This window comes from Cyphomyrmex costatus, unplaced genomic scaffold, assembly GCF_001594065.2.
Source record: "Cyphomyrmex costatus isolate MS0001 unplaced genomic scaffold, Ccosl1.0 scaffold5, whole genome shotgun sequence".
Lineage (NCBI taxonomy): Eukaryota > Metazoa > Arthropoda > Insecta > Hymenoptera > Formicidae > Cyphomyrmex > Cyphomyrmex costatus.
The window spans coordinates 5,491,809-5,509,160 of record NW_017279267.1 but is presented as its reverse complement, the minus strand read 5'-3'; the positions used below and the strand labels follow the sequence as shown (position 1 = coordinate 5,509,160).

Genomic DNA, 17,352 nt, shown 5'->3' with positions numbered 1-17,352 from the left:
TTGAACTCGTTCTTCTGCAACACAATTCAATAAACGTAGCTTATACACTAGTGGAGTAAACATTTTGCGCTTATAAATAGATAACGTTCGTGAAATGGTTATTTTCATATTATACATATGTATACATATATATTTTAATTCAGATCTATAAATATATTAAATACACCTGGAAATATTAAGTACTATTTATTGAAATTAAATGAAAACTATTTTTATAATTACAATATGATAAGATTGCATAATATGATGTATGGATACAAATCACAAAATGTACGTAAAGTATAGTTATTATTACGCAGTATGTAATTTAAAATGTTTAATTAATTTCCTTAACAAATGAAAAAGTTCTGATTTTTTTACAATTTTTTGGTAATTAATTATACATATACATGTTTTTTAAGAGTTTAGAAATTTTTTGCATAATTAATTATATGCTGTTCCTTCATATACACACATATAACTATGCTATAATTACACTTTATACATACAATATACCATAACAATAAAAAGATGGTATCTGTCTTTATGAGAAAAAAATATAATTAATTACAACTTTTTCATTTATCCAATGTAGATAGTTATAATAAAACTTGAAGTGTCTGTCTGTTGCATTTTTCCTCTCTCTCTCTCTCTCTCTCTCTCTTTGATATTCTTGTTAAATTCGCATAATTATTGTTTTCACAGGTTGTGTTATTTTGTATGCTGTTTGTCATCGGCTTATGTCATTGCAATAATCTTCCGTCAAAAACTGAAGTCGAGAGCTCGATCAACCGAACGATCGACGAAGTCGAAAGATTGATTCGTCAAAATTCTACTTTGCCACACCTCACTAGACATGAGATTGTTGACATCCTTTTCAATATCACATCTAAAGATCTTGAAACATACGAGGACAAAAGAACAATAAAGGAAGCGAGAAACATTTACCAAAAAGCTTTGATGGTAGTTTTACCTTACAACGCAGAAGACGCGAGCGAAAACATCAAAGATCTACATACTAAACCGCCAATAGTTCAAATAATTGCGGATCCTTCTTCCAATCCGGAAGACTTTGAAGTGTGGAAAAACAAGAAATTACAGACAAACATACATGTGCAAGAAATGCAACATGATAAACAATCTCTTGAAAATGTTATAGTAACATATGCTCCAAAGGAAAACTTGGTAAAGGAAAAACACCCTGAACAAACGCAATACAAAAATCACAGGGAAACGTATTCGGAAGCGTCTTTGAATGCACCTTTAAAAGAGACATTAAAGTTTGATTCAGCGCCAATCAAATTTAGCTTTAATTTGGAAAACTTGCAAAAGCAATCGACCATTGCTGAAGAACAAATGACTACTCCTAGACAACCAGTGTTTCAAGGATCTTCATTAATCAAAGACAAAGAAGTTCATGTAGTATACAGTACTAGTGCAACAACAATCCCTCCTCGAACAGTAGAGACGAAAAAGTATATCTCAACATTTAACTTGGATTCTGAGAGAGAAAAAGAAATGTCCGGTCCTTTAAAAAATAATGAAAATGTTTTATCTGTTGATCAATGGCGATATAACGCACCAACAACAGAAAGTACCACAATGTTAACAAAACTTCCAGATACGCTTTTTAAAAAAATTCACGACAAGCAACAGCTGTTTGCGACTACTACACAAATGTCATTGGAAAATGTAGCGCCGACTAACAAAATTAAGTACATTCCAGAGAGGTCAAAGGTAACATCCGAAAAAGTACAAATGGTAAATGCTAATCAATCAGCTCCTATCTATGTAACACCAATGCCTTTCCTTTCTCCTTTATCTTCTTCTACTTCCTTCATTTCGCTGGGGCATGAAAAATTAAAATATAATTCCACTTACAATTTAAATTCTGGAGGTTTTCGCAAAATCACAACGACAACAATGCGTCCAGAAGTAATGGAATTACTTGCCTCGATTGGACTTCGACCGAAAAATGTTACAAATGTAGAAGATGTATTTAGAGTAAAGAACAATAAGGATTTAGAAATAAAATCTCGAATTCCTAATAGTAACGGTTTAATCTATGGAACTTCCGGTTTGACAACCGCTGTGCGCGATTCATCATCAATAAACGCTCAAAACACCTTCGAGAATCCTGTTTCAGAGATCGGAAAAGGCATGAACAATCTAACACCTGATGTACGATTACTTTTTCAAAAATTTGGTTTACATACATCCAATCTAATAACAACCACATCGTCCCCGCTGAAGACCAGTAATACAAACTCTTATACGAACTTTAAACCTTTGCCAACATCTAAAGTAAAAAACGAAGATATGAAAGAATTCTTAGCGAGATTCGGACTTGGTGTTAGCGACAGCAGACAGAAAAAGGCTATGCCGGCATCAACGGAACGCCCATCGTTGATCGAAGTCGTTCCAGATAACATGAGACAGATTCTAGAGAACATAGGTCTTATATCTCGCAAGACATCAAGAACTGTATCAAAGACGAAAAGTACGGAACCAACGAAAACGACTCAATTTCACGTGTTCAAACCTCACGAGGTCCGTGTAAAAGATGAAGGGCAGAAGATGAAGATTAACGAACTCTTAGATAAAATTAGATTAGTCCAGGAAGGAAAAGCAAACGCAACGGACGTACGAAAAGTAGCCGATACTCTGCTTGCTAGTACAAAGACTTTAAAGGATGGTCCGGATCCGCTGAGTATAGAAGAGATGATTAGAACTTACAATATAAACGTAAAAAATGAAGTAAAAAGACAACAGAATTTGAATGAAACCATTGAAACTACTACCAATGACGATCGAGCTCTTTCGGCACCTACAGGTATAAAGAGCTAGATTTATGATATCTGTTTTGGACAATTCGAAGTTCTATTGTTAGATAAATTAAGGGTTTAACGAGGATCTAATGCATGTTAATCAATATGAAGAATGAAATTATGCAATCAAATTAATTATTTTTGGAGATGTGTGTGTCATTACTAAATACTTATTTTTTCAGCTTGGAAATTTTTGTGGTTTTTGTATGTATAAAGCTAAATACAGCTGTAGATTAACATTCTATGATAAATTCAGACATCTTTCGTTATGCAATTTATCTAAACGATGTTCATCAAAGAGGATTTTTGCACAAAGTTATTCTTTATATATACGTCACTGTCAACTTTAGATATACAACTTATATATACAACTTTCATCCTGCGTGCTTGTCTCCGAAGCAATACGCGTTGTATGTGATGTTGCATGTGAATATTGGATGCATGTATTCGCACATAAACCGGTTTGTAACTCAATGCATCATTATCGCTACCAATCACGCAATAGATAGGCGAACAAAATTTGTTGCCTATTTTATTCTTTGAAGTTCCTTCTTTGGATAATTTCTTCTTCCATAATATGTATATAGTTAAATTGCAATAAATTAAATGGAGAAAACATAGTAGAGAAAGAGAAGGAGGCGAAGAGTGCTCTTTATCAAAATTTTTATCAAAGATGAATTTAGAATATTTATTTTTATTGTTCTTGAGTGTTGCCTGTAATTTTAGTCTCTTTATTATGTGTGTGTATACGTCTTTATAACATTTTCCTCGTTAATTCCCGATTTTTTCTTCAAGTAACTTTATATGTTTTTTTATTATTCTCATATCTATATTTAATGATAACAATTTTGAATATTCTCAGAGCAGCTGAAATAGATTTATCAAAATTTTTAATTATCATATGATTGTCATATTTATTATTATAAAACATAAAGAATTGCTCAAAGATAATACCACTATCAATTCACCAAAGATCTTGTCAGCAGAATCTGCAGACGTTTCCTCGACAACGACGACGACTACGACCACAACCCCGATGACTTCAGATTCGGCAAAGGATGGTTCAAACTTCCGTGACGCATTGACACCCACTCTAGAGTCGTCGACATCTGAAAATCCAAATCTTGCGGCATTGGAAGAATCCTTCGGTGGTACTACACAGGCACCGGATCCTGTTCTGCCAACTAAACGAAGAAGCGGTCTATATTTTCTCTTGGACTGGAATACCTTCCTCGAAGTCGGAGATGAAGATAGCGAGAAAGTGAATCTGAGATTTGAGCCAAAAGTTGGCGATAGATCAAGATTTTTGCCAGTCAACGTGCCTTAATTTATAATAATATATTAATTTTGATGCATTATTTTTGAAGAATGTTAATTTAATGTATATATACATATATTCTAATGTTTATAATTTTTAGATATTAAAAATATTATATATTGTACAATATATACAGTATATATACATACACACAAACCTTCTTTTCATTTCTTCATTAAAATTATTATAATCTGAACATTATATACTTTGATAACTTAATTTTTTATATTGTTTTACATTCAATTTTCTTAAAAATAAATCGATTAAAACCGAATGTAATCATCAAATGCATGTTATGGTAGGAATATTAGAAAGTATGGTATTATATTATCATTTGTACATACATAGTAATTTATGTATGCTATTTGAAAACTTCGTATATGTGATATATGTAAAATTATTTTTGCAGAAAAAAATCATAAAATATGATTGATTGGATTACACATATAATGCGTATAAACTGTTTATACGTATAATAATTTGAGTAAAAGTGTAATAAATGAAAATATAATAAATACGACAAATATGCAAGATATTATGTAAATAAAAATAACATAAATACATATAATTAAGTCGAAAATTTTGATAAATATTTATAAAAAATTATCTTTTTATATTATAATAATGTAAAGAAAATATATTAACATATACTCGATACAAAAATTGATTAAGGAAAACAAGTCTTGCAGTGTTTATTTTTTAAATGGTCACAAATTCTACTAACGACAGCTACGTTATTACCGTATTACAATATTTTTAATAATATCGATTGTTAACAGCATAAATTATTTTTCTAAATTATACATATATCATTTCTCTACATTATAGGTACTGTGTATACGTTTGTTGATTTCTATTAATGTATAAAGCGTATTAATGTAGTATAAGATATGTGTGTGTGTGTGTGTGTGTGTGTGTGTGTGTGTAAAATATTACATTTTAATAAATATTGATATAAATGATATACCTATGTATTAAAACTTGTTTTATATTCAATTTGTAATTAATATTACAGTATAATAATAAAGTATCGATTACTATTACAGAATATAATCAATATTATGTGATCCTGTTAAAAAATAAGATTTGAATAAAGAAAATTTACATATCTATGTAAAATAATTAATTACTTTTGGTTATATCGTATTTTTATTTTAAAATTTGATTAATTTTCCTTTACTTTTTGCTATATATATTTTTATTTTTATTATTAAATAATATATGTATATATGTATGTAGTTTATTATGCATTTCACACACTTGTGCTTACATGGACTTCCAAATTACATTTAAATATCTTTATAAAAACTTAATCTACATAAAAAACTTAATAATCTACGCAAACTCTTACAAATCCCGTCGCGGGCTGACACATTCTCTCTCTCTCTCTCTCTCTCTTGTGTCATTTCTAAGTTCTCCGATCGAGTTCTCCGATTGAGTTCTCCGATCACAGACTATTCATAATGATGTTAAATACAATATTAAATGTAGCACATTTAAAACGCTGTATAATATATGTATATACATATGTTTGTATTAATAGATATTTTGTATATAGATATGTATTCCAATTTTTAAATTACTTTTCATATAAAATTACACGGTAATTATAAATAGAATAATATCCTAAATTTTAACACAAATTGTATATAAATTAGTTAAACTGTTCTTAATATCCTGTAACTACAACAAACCTTGTATTTTATATCACTATATTATTATTCATTATTGATTTTAAACAATAAGTTTTAATATTAAAAATAAATTTTTAACTGCTTGTGTAGATGTTAAGATTGTAATATTGTAAAAATATTGTAATATTGTAATATTGATGGTATGTATTAATAAAATTCGAGTGTTAACAATATTACAGAAAAATTAACGTTAACATTATTTTAGAAAAAAAATTTAATCTTTGATATAATTTAAAGAAATTTAAATTAGAAGTTAAGTATAGCCTCTATGAAAATCAAAATATTGTGAGTTGTGTATATTGTACGAATATTTACGAGACATCGGTCGTGAGAATTTCACAGTTAAGTCTCAGTCTGTATCCAGAATGTCAAGGAGTAAAGGTGTTGTCGTATGGTTTTTCCTTATTTTATGGATTTTTGTAAATAACACAAAATGCCAGGATTTAAAAGAAATGTCTAACACATTAGACAAAATGCTCATCAATACTAGATCATTTCGAAAGCCTCGAGATCATGAAGATACTTCAATTTGGCAAGAATATAAATTTGGTACAGGGGCTGGAAATCGAGAAGGTAACTATTATTAAACTTTAAATAATTAATTTCTATTTATAATTGTTCTATTTTAACGCTTAATTTAGTATTAATAAATAGAAATTGTCACATAATTTTTAGAAATTTTTTGATCCAAACATGTTTAGAACGGAAATATTTAAAATCTAATAAATACGTTTTAAGTTTAACATACTATTAATAAACATTTAATAAAAAATATATTATGAATTTTATTTTGTCATATATACAATTTAATAATAATTATCATATACTATATATGATTTAATAACTTTTTGATTATGTCTACACGTAATATGAAAGAGTATTTCTATTTTCAGAAATTGTTGTGACAAATATTTCATTGCATACACTTGCTGATATAACTAAAAATATTAATATATCAATAAACAATTGGCAGTTTTTGCAAACAGAAACTAGTTACTTAATTAGTGCCGAAAATTCGTCATTGCTCTTTTACAAGATTAATTGGGACGATTTGTTGATTGAACGTATCATAAGTATATCGACTGAAGGACACATATTACAATTTAAAGTTCTTCGTTTTAATATTGAAGCTACGTTTAATGAAAATCACTCAAACAATTTAATGGCAATTCTACTAGTTAAAACCCAGTATGGTTGTTTTCTGTATTGGTATAATATTTTTGGAAATACATATATTTTGTATTCGATATTGCCCGTACGAAAACAAGTTCAAGATATGGAAATTATACAAAAAAAGAATCAACATGAATTATTGCTACTCGACAATGATGATATATATGTCAAAGAGCAATCACTGATTGATATTTACGGTTTTGATATTGATTATAACAATCATCGTATCGATATATGGTAATTCCATTTATTCAATTAAGTATATTAATTGTTTACTTATCATAATACCATATTATATAATACATTTCATTTAATGAACTAAATTTATTATTAATACACTAAAGTAATACTGCACTAACATCATGCTCTGGTTTATTCCTTTGTATTTGTTATATTTTAAAAATATTTTACAATTTGCAATCAAATGTTGCAAAGTTTTTCCAAAAGATTTTTAATTATAGACTCTTTCATAAGGAGACATTAAGACTCAATGAAAATGTACAATTAGAACAAACTAATTACAAATAATTTATTGAATAACTTGTGTTAGGTATTAAGACTTTTATTATAACTTTTATGTTTGTGCAATTATGATATTTTGAGGTTTTCAGAAAACCTTAGAAAAAAATGTTCTTCAAAAAATTTTAAATTTGTTTATATATACTGATATTTTAGAACATAAGTATAGTATAAAATTAAATTTTACGAGGCAATTTATAAAATATATTTAAATGTATTTGTGTTTAAAAGTATATTTATGTCGTACAGGTTTTGTCAGCGATTATTTGTTCCAAAAGTATTCGATATTCAAGTTTGTCCAATTTATGGACGCATCGTGCTGGCTTTTCAAGGAATTGATAGTGTTGTTTTATACGAATCAAAACATGAGGATAAATTGTGTCAGTATAAAAAATTAGAAGTTATTAAATCCAACAAACTCGCAAATTTTGTCTGTTTTGAGAGTGGTTATATTGAATACTTAGCAATTAGTGGAGAGAAATCGCGTTTGTTTCACTTTTTTGAGAACGAATTTCAAAATAATTCTGAGACGAATCTGCATTTTGATGGTAAAATGATAAGATTATCTTTTTAAAGTAGAAATTATCATCTTATTAAGACGATAATTCTTGCCATGAATATAATATGCAAACAAAAAAAGAAATGTTTATTTCAGAAACAAATGAAATTTTGTGGATAGTTACTATACCATTAAACACATATCGGGATGAGTCTTTATTATTAGTTCAATTAAAAAATTCAACAGTAATTGCTTTAGCTTGGTATGGATCAAAATTTAAGGCTGTACCTTTACCCAATCAGATTATAAATAACTTTGATCTATCAAAAATTGTCGTTGTTCCAAATGTTGGATTTGCACATGTAAACACGCTTGTAAGTATAGAAGTGACCTTAACTGAATCAGCGCATCCAGCTATTCATGATGAAATGGAAAGCGTATTAAAGACACGAGCTTTATTGAAGGTATGTTTACACATATCATTAGTTTTTTATATACATATAACATTATAAATTTTTTTATTTAATCATAAATTAAAACATTTCATACTTATGTATAATGCATTGTAATAAATGTATTGGAGTGGAATAAAAATTTGTAACACTACTTCATTTTTATCATTTCTAGATGCTTTTTTCAAATTTGGCAATTATATAATACATGCGATAGAACAAAACTTTAACTTTAAGATTCTATTCTTTAAATTGCAGTAGGATAATGATTTTTAACGAAATTATAAGCAATTACAATCAAAATGGTCTTTTAATTTAATCCACGATAACTCAGTAATAAAAAATATTAGAAACAGTTTTTAAAAATAAATTTTTATAGAGAAAACTTTAAGTTTCCACGTTAGAGAAAAAGTCAAAAATTTTTGCAGATTTTTTTATACGCAAGAGACAGACTCACAAAATAAAATGAAAATTTTTTGTTTTGTTCATTTCGTAGTTTCTTATATGTACCTACAAGTTACCAAACTCGCAGAAACTAAAAAGTCATAGTGATTTTTCAAAAGTAGAGACATTAATTTTATATATAAAACTTTTTTTATTTAAACTTCATTTTGTACAAAATTACATGCTTGAATTTAAAGGTTCATAACGTTCTAAAATAATCTGTTTTATCCTAATATAATTACATATACTGTATAAGAGATATAGTTTTATAAATATATACAGGGTGTTTTCAAATTCGCGCCCGCGAAGTACAAGACGTCATACTTCACGCTAAAAGAAACAATTTTTTCCTTTGCAAAATTGCGTCTGATAAATAGTTTTTGCAGGAGAGAAGGTTAACGAATAAGCGCTCTGATCTATGTGGCGCTCAGGGTCACATAGAAAAAAAAGAATAGAACATTCAACAAAGCTCACCAAGCATATACATAGATCAGAGCGCTTATTCGTTAACCTGCTCTCCTGCAAAAACTACTTGTCAGACGCTACTTTGCAAAAGAAAAAAATTGTTTCTTTTAGCGTAAAGTATGACGTTTTGTACTTCGCTGGTGCGAATTTGAAAGCACTCTGTATATATATATAAAGATAGTTTGTACATAACCAGAATTATTTTTATTAAATTTTCAGGAAATTTTTCGAAAGCAGGAAGCTATCTTTGATGAGACTGAAACGCAATTCAATCAAAGTTACTTAAAAAATGTAATAACAGGATTTTGGAATCTTTCAAAAGTAAACGTATCGAACGCTACACTCGGAAGTAATGTAAATTATGGCACTGTCAAAGTTGGTTCGATTAATTTGAAAATAGAAGATATATTGATAAACGTAACATCAAATATAAAGAGATTAGAAGAATTAGAAGCAAAGCTTGATCAAATCTTACCAGATTTGAAAAGTATGACTAATTCGATAAAAATTATTTTACCGTCAGATGTTGAATTAAATGGAGATCTTCTGGTGACTGGTACTCTATATATAAAAAATATAATTGCGGATTTTATTAATAACGCATCAACTTCAATCACAGAAAACAATTTTGTATATCGCATCAATGGTCAATCTCTTTCTTCTATCGATACTAATAATTTAACAATTTCCTCTTTAAATGGCATACCGCTCGAGAGAATTATGTTCGATTATCTAATAAAAAATTATAGTGACGTAAATTTTTCAAAATTAAAGAGATTAATAGTCGATGGACACTTGAACTTTTTCGTAATAAATAATATTAAATGGAAGGAGCAGATGCAAAATATAGTTTGGAAAGATAAATCGACAACTATTTCTGGAGAGACATTTGTGGAAAGGGTAAAACAACTTAATATTATAATAGAGAATTAAATAGATAATAGAAGGTCAATATAAATCTTAATGATAAAGCAAGCATTCTCTTATAAAGAAATAAGTTATGTTGTATTTATAGTTTAATAATGTGTTCATAGTTTTGAAAAATGTAATTTTATGTGAAACTAGAATGCCTTTAACGTAACAAAACAAGTGTTTATACGTCTTTTGCTTTTTATTCTTTTTAGTTTTTACGAAAACTCGTCGATTTTATCATTTTTAATTGACATTCTGTGTGTACCAAATTCAAATTTTTATAATTTCTTTTTTCAATAAATTATAATATTTTTTTTTCAATAGCTTGTCGCCGAAAAAGTTGATGTAAAAAATCTGAATTATTTGCAATATCCAGAAAGTTACGTTCTAATGAATAAACTGAATAAATTTTCTGTCAACGTCACCGCTGAAAAGCACTTTGTTAACTTGTCTACGACACATTTGCTAAGCATCAAGACAATAAATAAAATAGATATTAATGATTTTGTTATTCTCAACAAACATGAAGTTATTAATGGAGAAATTACGTTTAAAGATTTAGAAATGGATGGAACCATTCAGGTACGATTCGTTAACCGTATATTACAATTATGTATAAACTCAGAGTTCTGTTACAATTTCAGATTGACGGAAATGTAACGGGTATCAATGTAAGCAACATAGAGAATTTGCTTAACGAAACCGATAGACTTTTATCAGACGTTAGTTTTGAAAATCTGATCATAATGGGACATATTGTACTCAAAGATTCAATTAATGCTAAAGCATGGTCAGATTTTGATGATTTCTTATTAAAAACTGAAAAAAATGCAATAATTATTGGAAATAAAAGGTTTTGGAATGACGTCAACGTAAAATCGAATGCAACAATTAATTCCAGACGAATTAATAATCACATTTTTTCAGAATTCGTAACTTTAAATACTAATCAACAGTTTCCTCGTAAGTAAAGTACAATTATCAATTAAAAGTTTGCAAACATTATCTGTTAGATTTTAAATTATGAAAATTAAAAAAGGCAAATTTTTTTTACATATAATAAAGCTGTCTCCTATAAAAAAAAATAAAAATAAAAAAAAAATCTTTTGTTTCCTTTCTATAATCGAATTAAAAAATACAAAATATTTTGATCTATAACATTTAAATTTATCAGTTGAAAAATAATTATAAAGTTACGCTAATCTCTTTTGTATAAAATTGTCTATGACAATTGTATTCATCTCACCTTATTAATTTCAGATTTGACAAAAATATCGACAAATATCATGTTTGGAAATGTTACTCTTGGTATGATGAAGAAATTAGAGGATTATATAACTTACGAACAAAATATAACTTCTGATTGCTTTAATAAAATACTGTTGTTTGCTAAATCAGTTATAGTCGATAATTTGTCTTTCGATACTATAAAACAGACTATCCCACAAATTACTTTCTTTGACAAATTGAATAAAACCCTTCAACAAGTGTATTTCGAGAATTTAACGATCTCAATATTAACTATCGATGACATTTTACCGAAAACAATCAATAGAATCAACTACACTGATTTGGCCAAATGCGTGTTAACGCCTTATACGCAGCAGAATCTAACAGGTGCTTTAATAGTTGATAAATTAGAAACTGACATCTTGGATGCAGAAATTATCAACGCAATACCTTTGAATACATGGAATCTGTCATCGACGCACAGGAAATCACTTTATAATGACATTTACAACGGAAACGCATCGATAAAAACTTTAGAAGTGACAGGAATTATAATGTCGTCTTCAATTAATAACAATGATATTACTGATATTTACAAAGAATATAACATGGCAACTGTCATTTTCAATGCAAATGTATCGATCGAAAATTTGAAAGTAATTGGTTTTATAAACAATTTAAACCTATCTATGTTTATCACTGATGCTGTTCAGAAAACCGATAGAAATGTTACGTTTATAAATCGCAAAATATTAAATAATATTACGTGCGAATTTTTAAAAGTACAATTTATAAATAAACATTTCGTAAACCATATTTTAGATCTAAATGAAAAGCAGATGCTAAATGGGCCAATTGTTATAAATGGTATGTTGCATTTATTAAAATTGTTAAGGATTCTTTTACAAATGTACAGTAATGATTCAACTTTATTTTCTTTATCTTTATATTAATAGAGAATGGGAAGTTACTTTTTAAAAATAACTAATTACCGTGTTACTCATTATCAACTTAAAAAAGTAACTAGTTACCGTTAATAGTTACTGATTTAAAAAAAAAAAACTATTTACTGTTATATATCGTTAAACTTATAACGACAACGGCATTACAAGTAACGAATTATTCTCATTCCCTAGTAATTAGTGATATCACTAAAAGATTAAAATTTATTTGTATGTTTATCTTAAAATAATTAATTATAATTATCTATAATATTTTATAATTACTTATTTATACTTTTGTGTTAATCTTTATTTTTGTAGCCTTATTTTTATAATAACAAAATTAATTTCTTTTTTTTCTTTGAGGTTCGGTCACGGTTCTAAGAAATTTTAATACAACTGGCAAAATTGGAAATTCTGTAGTTTTAAGTGATTTCACAGATAGGTTTAAAGCTACGAATAATTCTTATGCTCTTCGGGGTAATGTTTACTTCATTGAGACTGATTCTGTAACAAGATTGAATGTAAATGGATTGATTCAAGGATCAACGTTAAGCAGTTTCTTCAAGACCATCATTTTTAAAAGTGATGCAAATGTTACAATTTCTGGATTAAAATTATTTAAAAATTCAGTTACATTTAATGATACATTTAACGTCGAAGGTAGCTTAAACAATTTAGATGTATATAGATTTCGCAAAAACATTATATATGTCGATAAACCTTTCTCAATTAATACCAAAGTCACGTTCGGAGAAAAGGTTTATCTACGAAAAAATCTCGTAGTAAAAAATAAATTACAATCACGTACCATTATGAAAGTTGATATAAAAGACTTACAAGGGAATGTTATTGTCCTTGATAAACCTAAGTATTTTCCAGGTAATTATTGATCCTTTAGAGTTTATTATATTAATAAAAATGTATATACGTATGCTTGTAAAAACAAATAATAACTTTGAGTTTCTTAAGAATTCGTAAATAATAAAAATAATTTATATACATAATAAATAAATATATTAGGAGAAGAGTATGCAAATCAATATATAATTATTGATTTGTAATCACTGTCATACTTTTATAAAATTGAATTATTTGCATGCTTTGTGTAGAGAATTTGTATATTTTGTAAAAATTATTTAGCACTTTTTAAAATTTAACATATTCACTAAATAATTTGCAGCAAATTTTTTCCTTTTAATCGATTAAAATCATTCCAGCCAATGTAGTTTCTTTAAAGAAAAGTTTGTTACATAATTTTATACAATTTCTTTTTTTTTAGAATAATTAACTATCTATTTTTTAAACGATGTGTAATTACGCGTTATACATATTATTTGTAATTACAATAACAATAACATTACTAAACATTATAAATAGTCACAAATAATTGAATATTTAATTTTGCAGCATAGAAAAGAGTATTTTGTTTTTTATTTCAGCACGAATAATACTCAACAATGTGACTTTCCAGGAAAATATAAAAGTCATGCAGGTCAATGACTTACAAACAAATCTGTTGATTTTATTAAATATGCGACAGTTTATTATGACCGATAAACTTAATTGTACAAATGTTACTGTCAAAAACATTCACATATTAGGTCATATTAACACCTACCATATAGAAGATATCTATGCGGACACCTTCATGGTATAATAAACGTAAATTAAAACTTATCTCATTTGGAACATTTTTAGCCAATAAAATATGAGATATTAAAAATGTTCTAATAAAGTAATATAAATTATTTAGACATACACATACTATTTTAGTCTTTTTATATTTCTTTCAATGCATAATTAATGTTAAAATTAAAATTATGCATACGATAAGGTTATACTTGCTTTACTTCTTTTACAGACATATGGTAATCAGAACATTACAGGATATATAAAGATACGAGGAAACATTTATGCATACCATAACTTCAATGCTCATTTAATCAATAATTTTAAACCGACGAAAATTGTTTCTTTAACTGCAAACGACATTCTGATAGGTAGAAATTAAGAAATAAGACAATCAGTTTTATAAATGTCATAAAATTTTTAAGTGTCAGCATGCGCATACATATATTTTTTTTACTTTACATCGTGCGAATTAGCTTTCGCTCAATGTTCAGTGGCGCGAATATGTTTGAATAGCCTTTGTTGAAAAAACAAATTTCTAACAATAATAATTAATTTAAATAATATATTTACATAACTTTTTGTTTAGGAAACTTTATGTTTAAAACTCCAGTTATCCTTGATAAAAATCTCATGGTTTTGGGTCTCTTGAACAGAATAAGCCCAATTAATTGGCAAGGAACAGTAATAAAGACAATAAACGAAACAAACCAAATTATATCTGGAAAGTGGAGAGTGCATGGAAATGTCTATTTTGAAAAGAACGTTGATGGAAATGAATTTTTGAATGAAATTAATGTCACTGACATCTCAGTGACATTAACAGCAGAACATTTAGAAATAGATCATATTACTAAGGAAACATATGTAAGAAAACAGTATTTATAATAAAATTAATTAATATTGATAAGACAATAAAAATCCTATTACATATTTAAAAATTGATATTGATTTCTCTTGCAATTCAGTAATATTACAAGAATCCAACGCTCTCACTTGCTTATATTCTAAATATAATTTTATCTTTTTACAGAAGGATTTAAATAACGTGTGTGCATTACACTTGGATACACTCAAATGCAACGCTATAAAACAGATATATAAATTTAATACGTTTGATTACTTAAAAATTCAGGAATTTGATGGAGACATTCATAATATCCATAATGTCGAAATAAATGATACGGATTATATGTTAGTAAACTATGGCATTTGTCATATAAAACTTCTATTGTATACTCAGACTGATTTTCAAGTGATCGATGAAGTGTCCGATTTTGGATTAATTAATCAATGGATGTTTTTTAAATCAAATCACGTCTTGTACTTGCTTACAATCGCAAAACGACCTACCTGCGGTAGAAGTCTCAACAATATATGGAAGTTGCAAAATAATAGATTGGTGGTAAGTTTATTGCATATAATGCGTACGTGCATGTACTATATATACGCACGTAATATATACGCAAAATGTGTACTTATTAAACAAAAATTTCTCAATTAAACGAAGATTAAAAATATTTATAAAATAAGTAGTTTTTTTTTAAAACAGTTTGGCTAATTTTGTTCTATCATTATTTTTTCTCTCATAGCATGTATTAGAACTTAGTAATACTACAGACATTATGAATTTATATCAAGATGAATTTATAGCAATGATTGAAGAGAATCTTGAAATTGCACCATTTAATATGCAGTTTGATATAAAGACTTTTACCTCGTACAAAAATGAGACGTTTAATTTGGTTTCAAATAACAATCCTATTGAATTAACCAATCAATCTCTAACATATGAATTGCAAGAAAGATCTTTAAACGGCACACATTTAGAAAATTGTCTTGGTTGTGGCAGCATATTGACTTTTAAAGTAGGTACTAATGAAAAAGAAGAGTATATATATTACAACGAAGAAGTCAGCCAAGATTATATATATGTAAGTTAAAACCAATTTTTTAATAATTTTTTTATATAGTTTTATTTTAAAATTCGATCATTTATTTATTGTAAAACAATAATATTACAAAAAAAATATTTTCTTTCTATAAAACTGAAACTTTTGTTGTATTATTGTGTGTTAGTATAATTATATTAGTTAGCATATTAATTATATCATTTCATCTAGTTGTGCAAAAATGATATTTCACAAACAAAGGTTCTGCAAACTATAAAAGCACATCGACCAAAATCATTTTTGGTTCTAAATTTTGATGGATTCGTCGAAACATTAATTGTTTTCGTAGAAAATAATGATATTATCCAAGTTTACGAATATAAAGGTAATTATTTTACTATATAGGTATATAATAAAATTAATAAAAATACAAGAAAAAAGATATTTTTTGTACATTAATAAAATAATGTAATCATTACATTTCACAAAATTGTTTTCAAGGTATCGAAGGTTTTGTGCATCGAAATGCTATACAAATGAAAGTTGATAAGTTGTATAACTTCAAAGTGAGAAAATTCAATAATTTAGAAAAGAGACATTTTTTGGCTGCAATTTATAAAAACCGACTAACAATTTTAGAGGCAAAAATGTATGGCGAAAAATTAAATTTGGAAACGTTATCTACGAACTTTTGTTACAAGAATAAATGCTAAAAATATTAAATAGGTACGTAAGTGTATTATACATATATATTCCATTGCATAATTTCTTTCGTTAAGAATTGATAAAAATTGACATATAACATAGAAATGTATATAATATTATTATATTATATTAAATTATTATGCTGATTAATGAATAGTATACGTACACACGCGCGCATCCGCACACAAATATACACACAATTATGGAAAATCATTGTAAAGCATTATAGTTATTATAAATTATTCTACACATTATAATGTTCAGAGTTGAAAGATCATTATGCTAAATACACCTTTCTATTGTTTATAATAAGTAATTATTATTTGTTTTGTACTTATTTAATAATTTATTATAAAAATTATAATTATTAAAATAGAATAATTTCATTTAAGGTTGTACACATTTCAATTATATATAAAAACGTAAACTTTTTTTATATTAATAAAAAAATGTAGCTCTTATAATACTCTTATAGTATACCACTCACATAGAATATTACGTTATATTACAACAATATTATATCAGTAGCGATTTTTCTATTTCAACAATGAAATAACAACAAAGAAATATTGCTGAAATATTATTCGGTAAAATATTTTTTTATGTATGAACATTTATAAATGCGCATAAATATACATAAACATGTATGAATATTCATAGATATATATA

At 26.9% G+C, this 17,352-nt stretch overlaps 2 protein-coding genes across 2 annotated transcripts; both read left to right on the top strand.

The window, feature by feature from the left end:
- Positions 1-225: 225 nt before the first annotated feature.
- LOC108778300 (uncharacterized) lies at positions 226-4,134 on the top strand. Its single transcript, XM_018545429.1, has 3 exons — positions 226-270; positions 685-2,812; positions 3,794-4,134. Exons 1-3 carry the CDS (start codon positions 226-228, stop codon positions 4,132-4,134), a joined length of 2,514 nt encoding a protein of 837 aa, XP_018400931.1.
- Positions 4,135-6,292: 2,158 nt separating this feature from the next.
- Positions 6,293-16,691, top strand: fs(1)N (female sterile (1) Nasrat). The gene is made up of 17 exons (XM_018545428.1): positions 6,293-6,392; positions 6,713-7,229; positions 7,761-8,059; positions 8,167-8,474; positions 9,591-9,746; positions 9,807-10,271; positions 10,608-10,865; positions 10,928-11,246; positions 11,544-12,380; positions 12,821-13,336; positions 13,897-14,108; positions 14,319-14,457; positions 14,676-14,953; positions 15,120-15,491; positions 15,679-16,020; positions 16,210-16,363; positions 16,480-16,691. The coding sequence occupies exons 1-17, from the start codon at positions 6,293-6,295 to the stop codon at positions 16,689-16,691; spliced, it is 5,484 nt and encodes a 1,827-aa protein (XP_018400930.1).
- Positions 16,692-17,352: the final 661 nt, after the last annotated feature.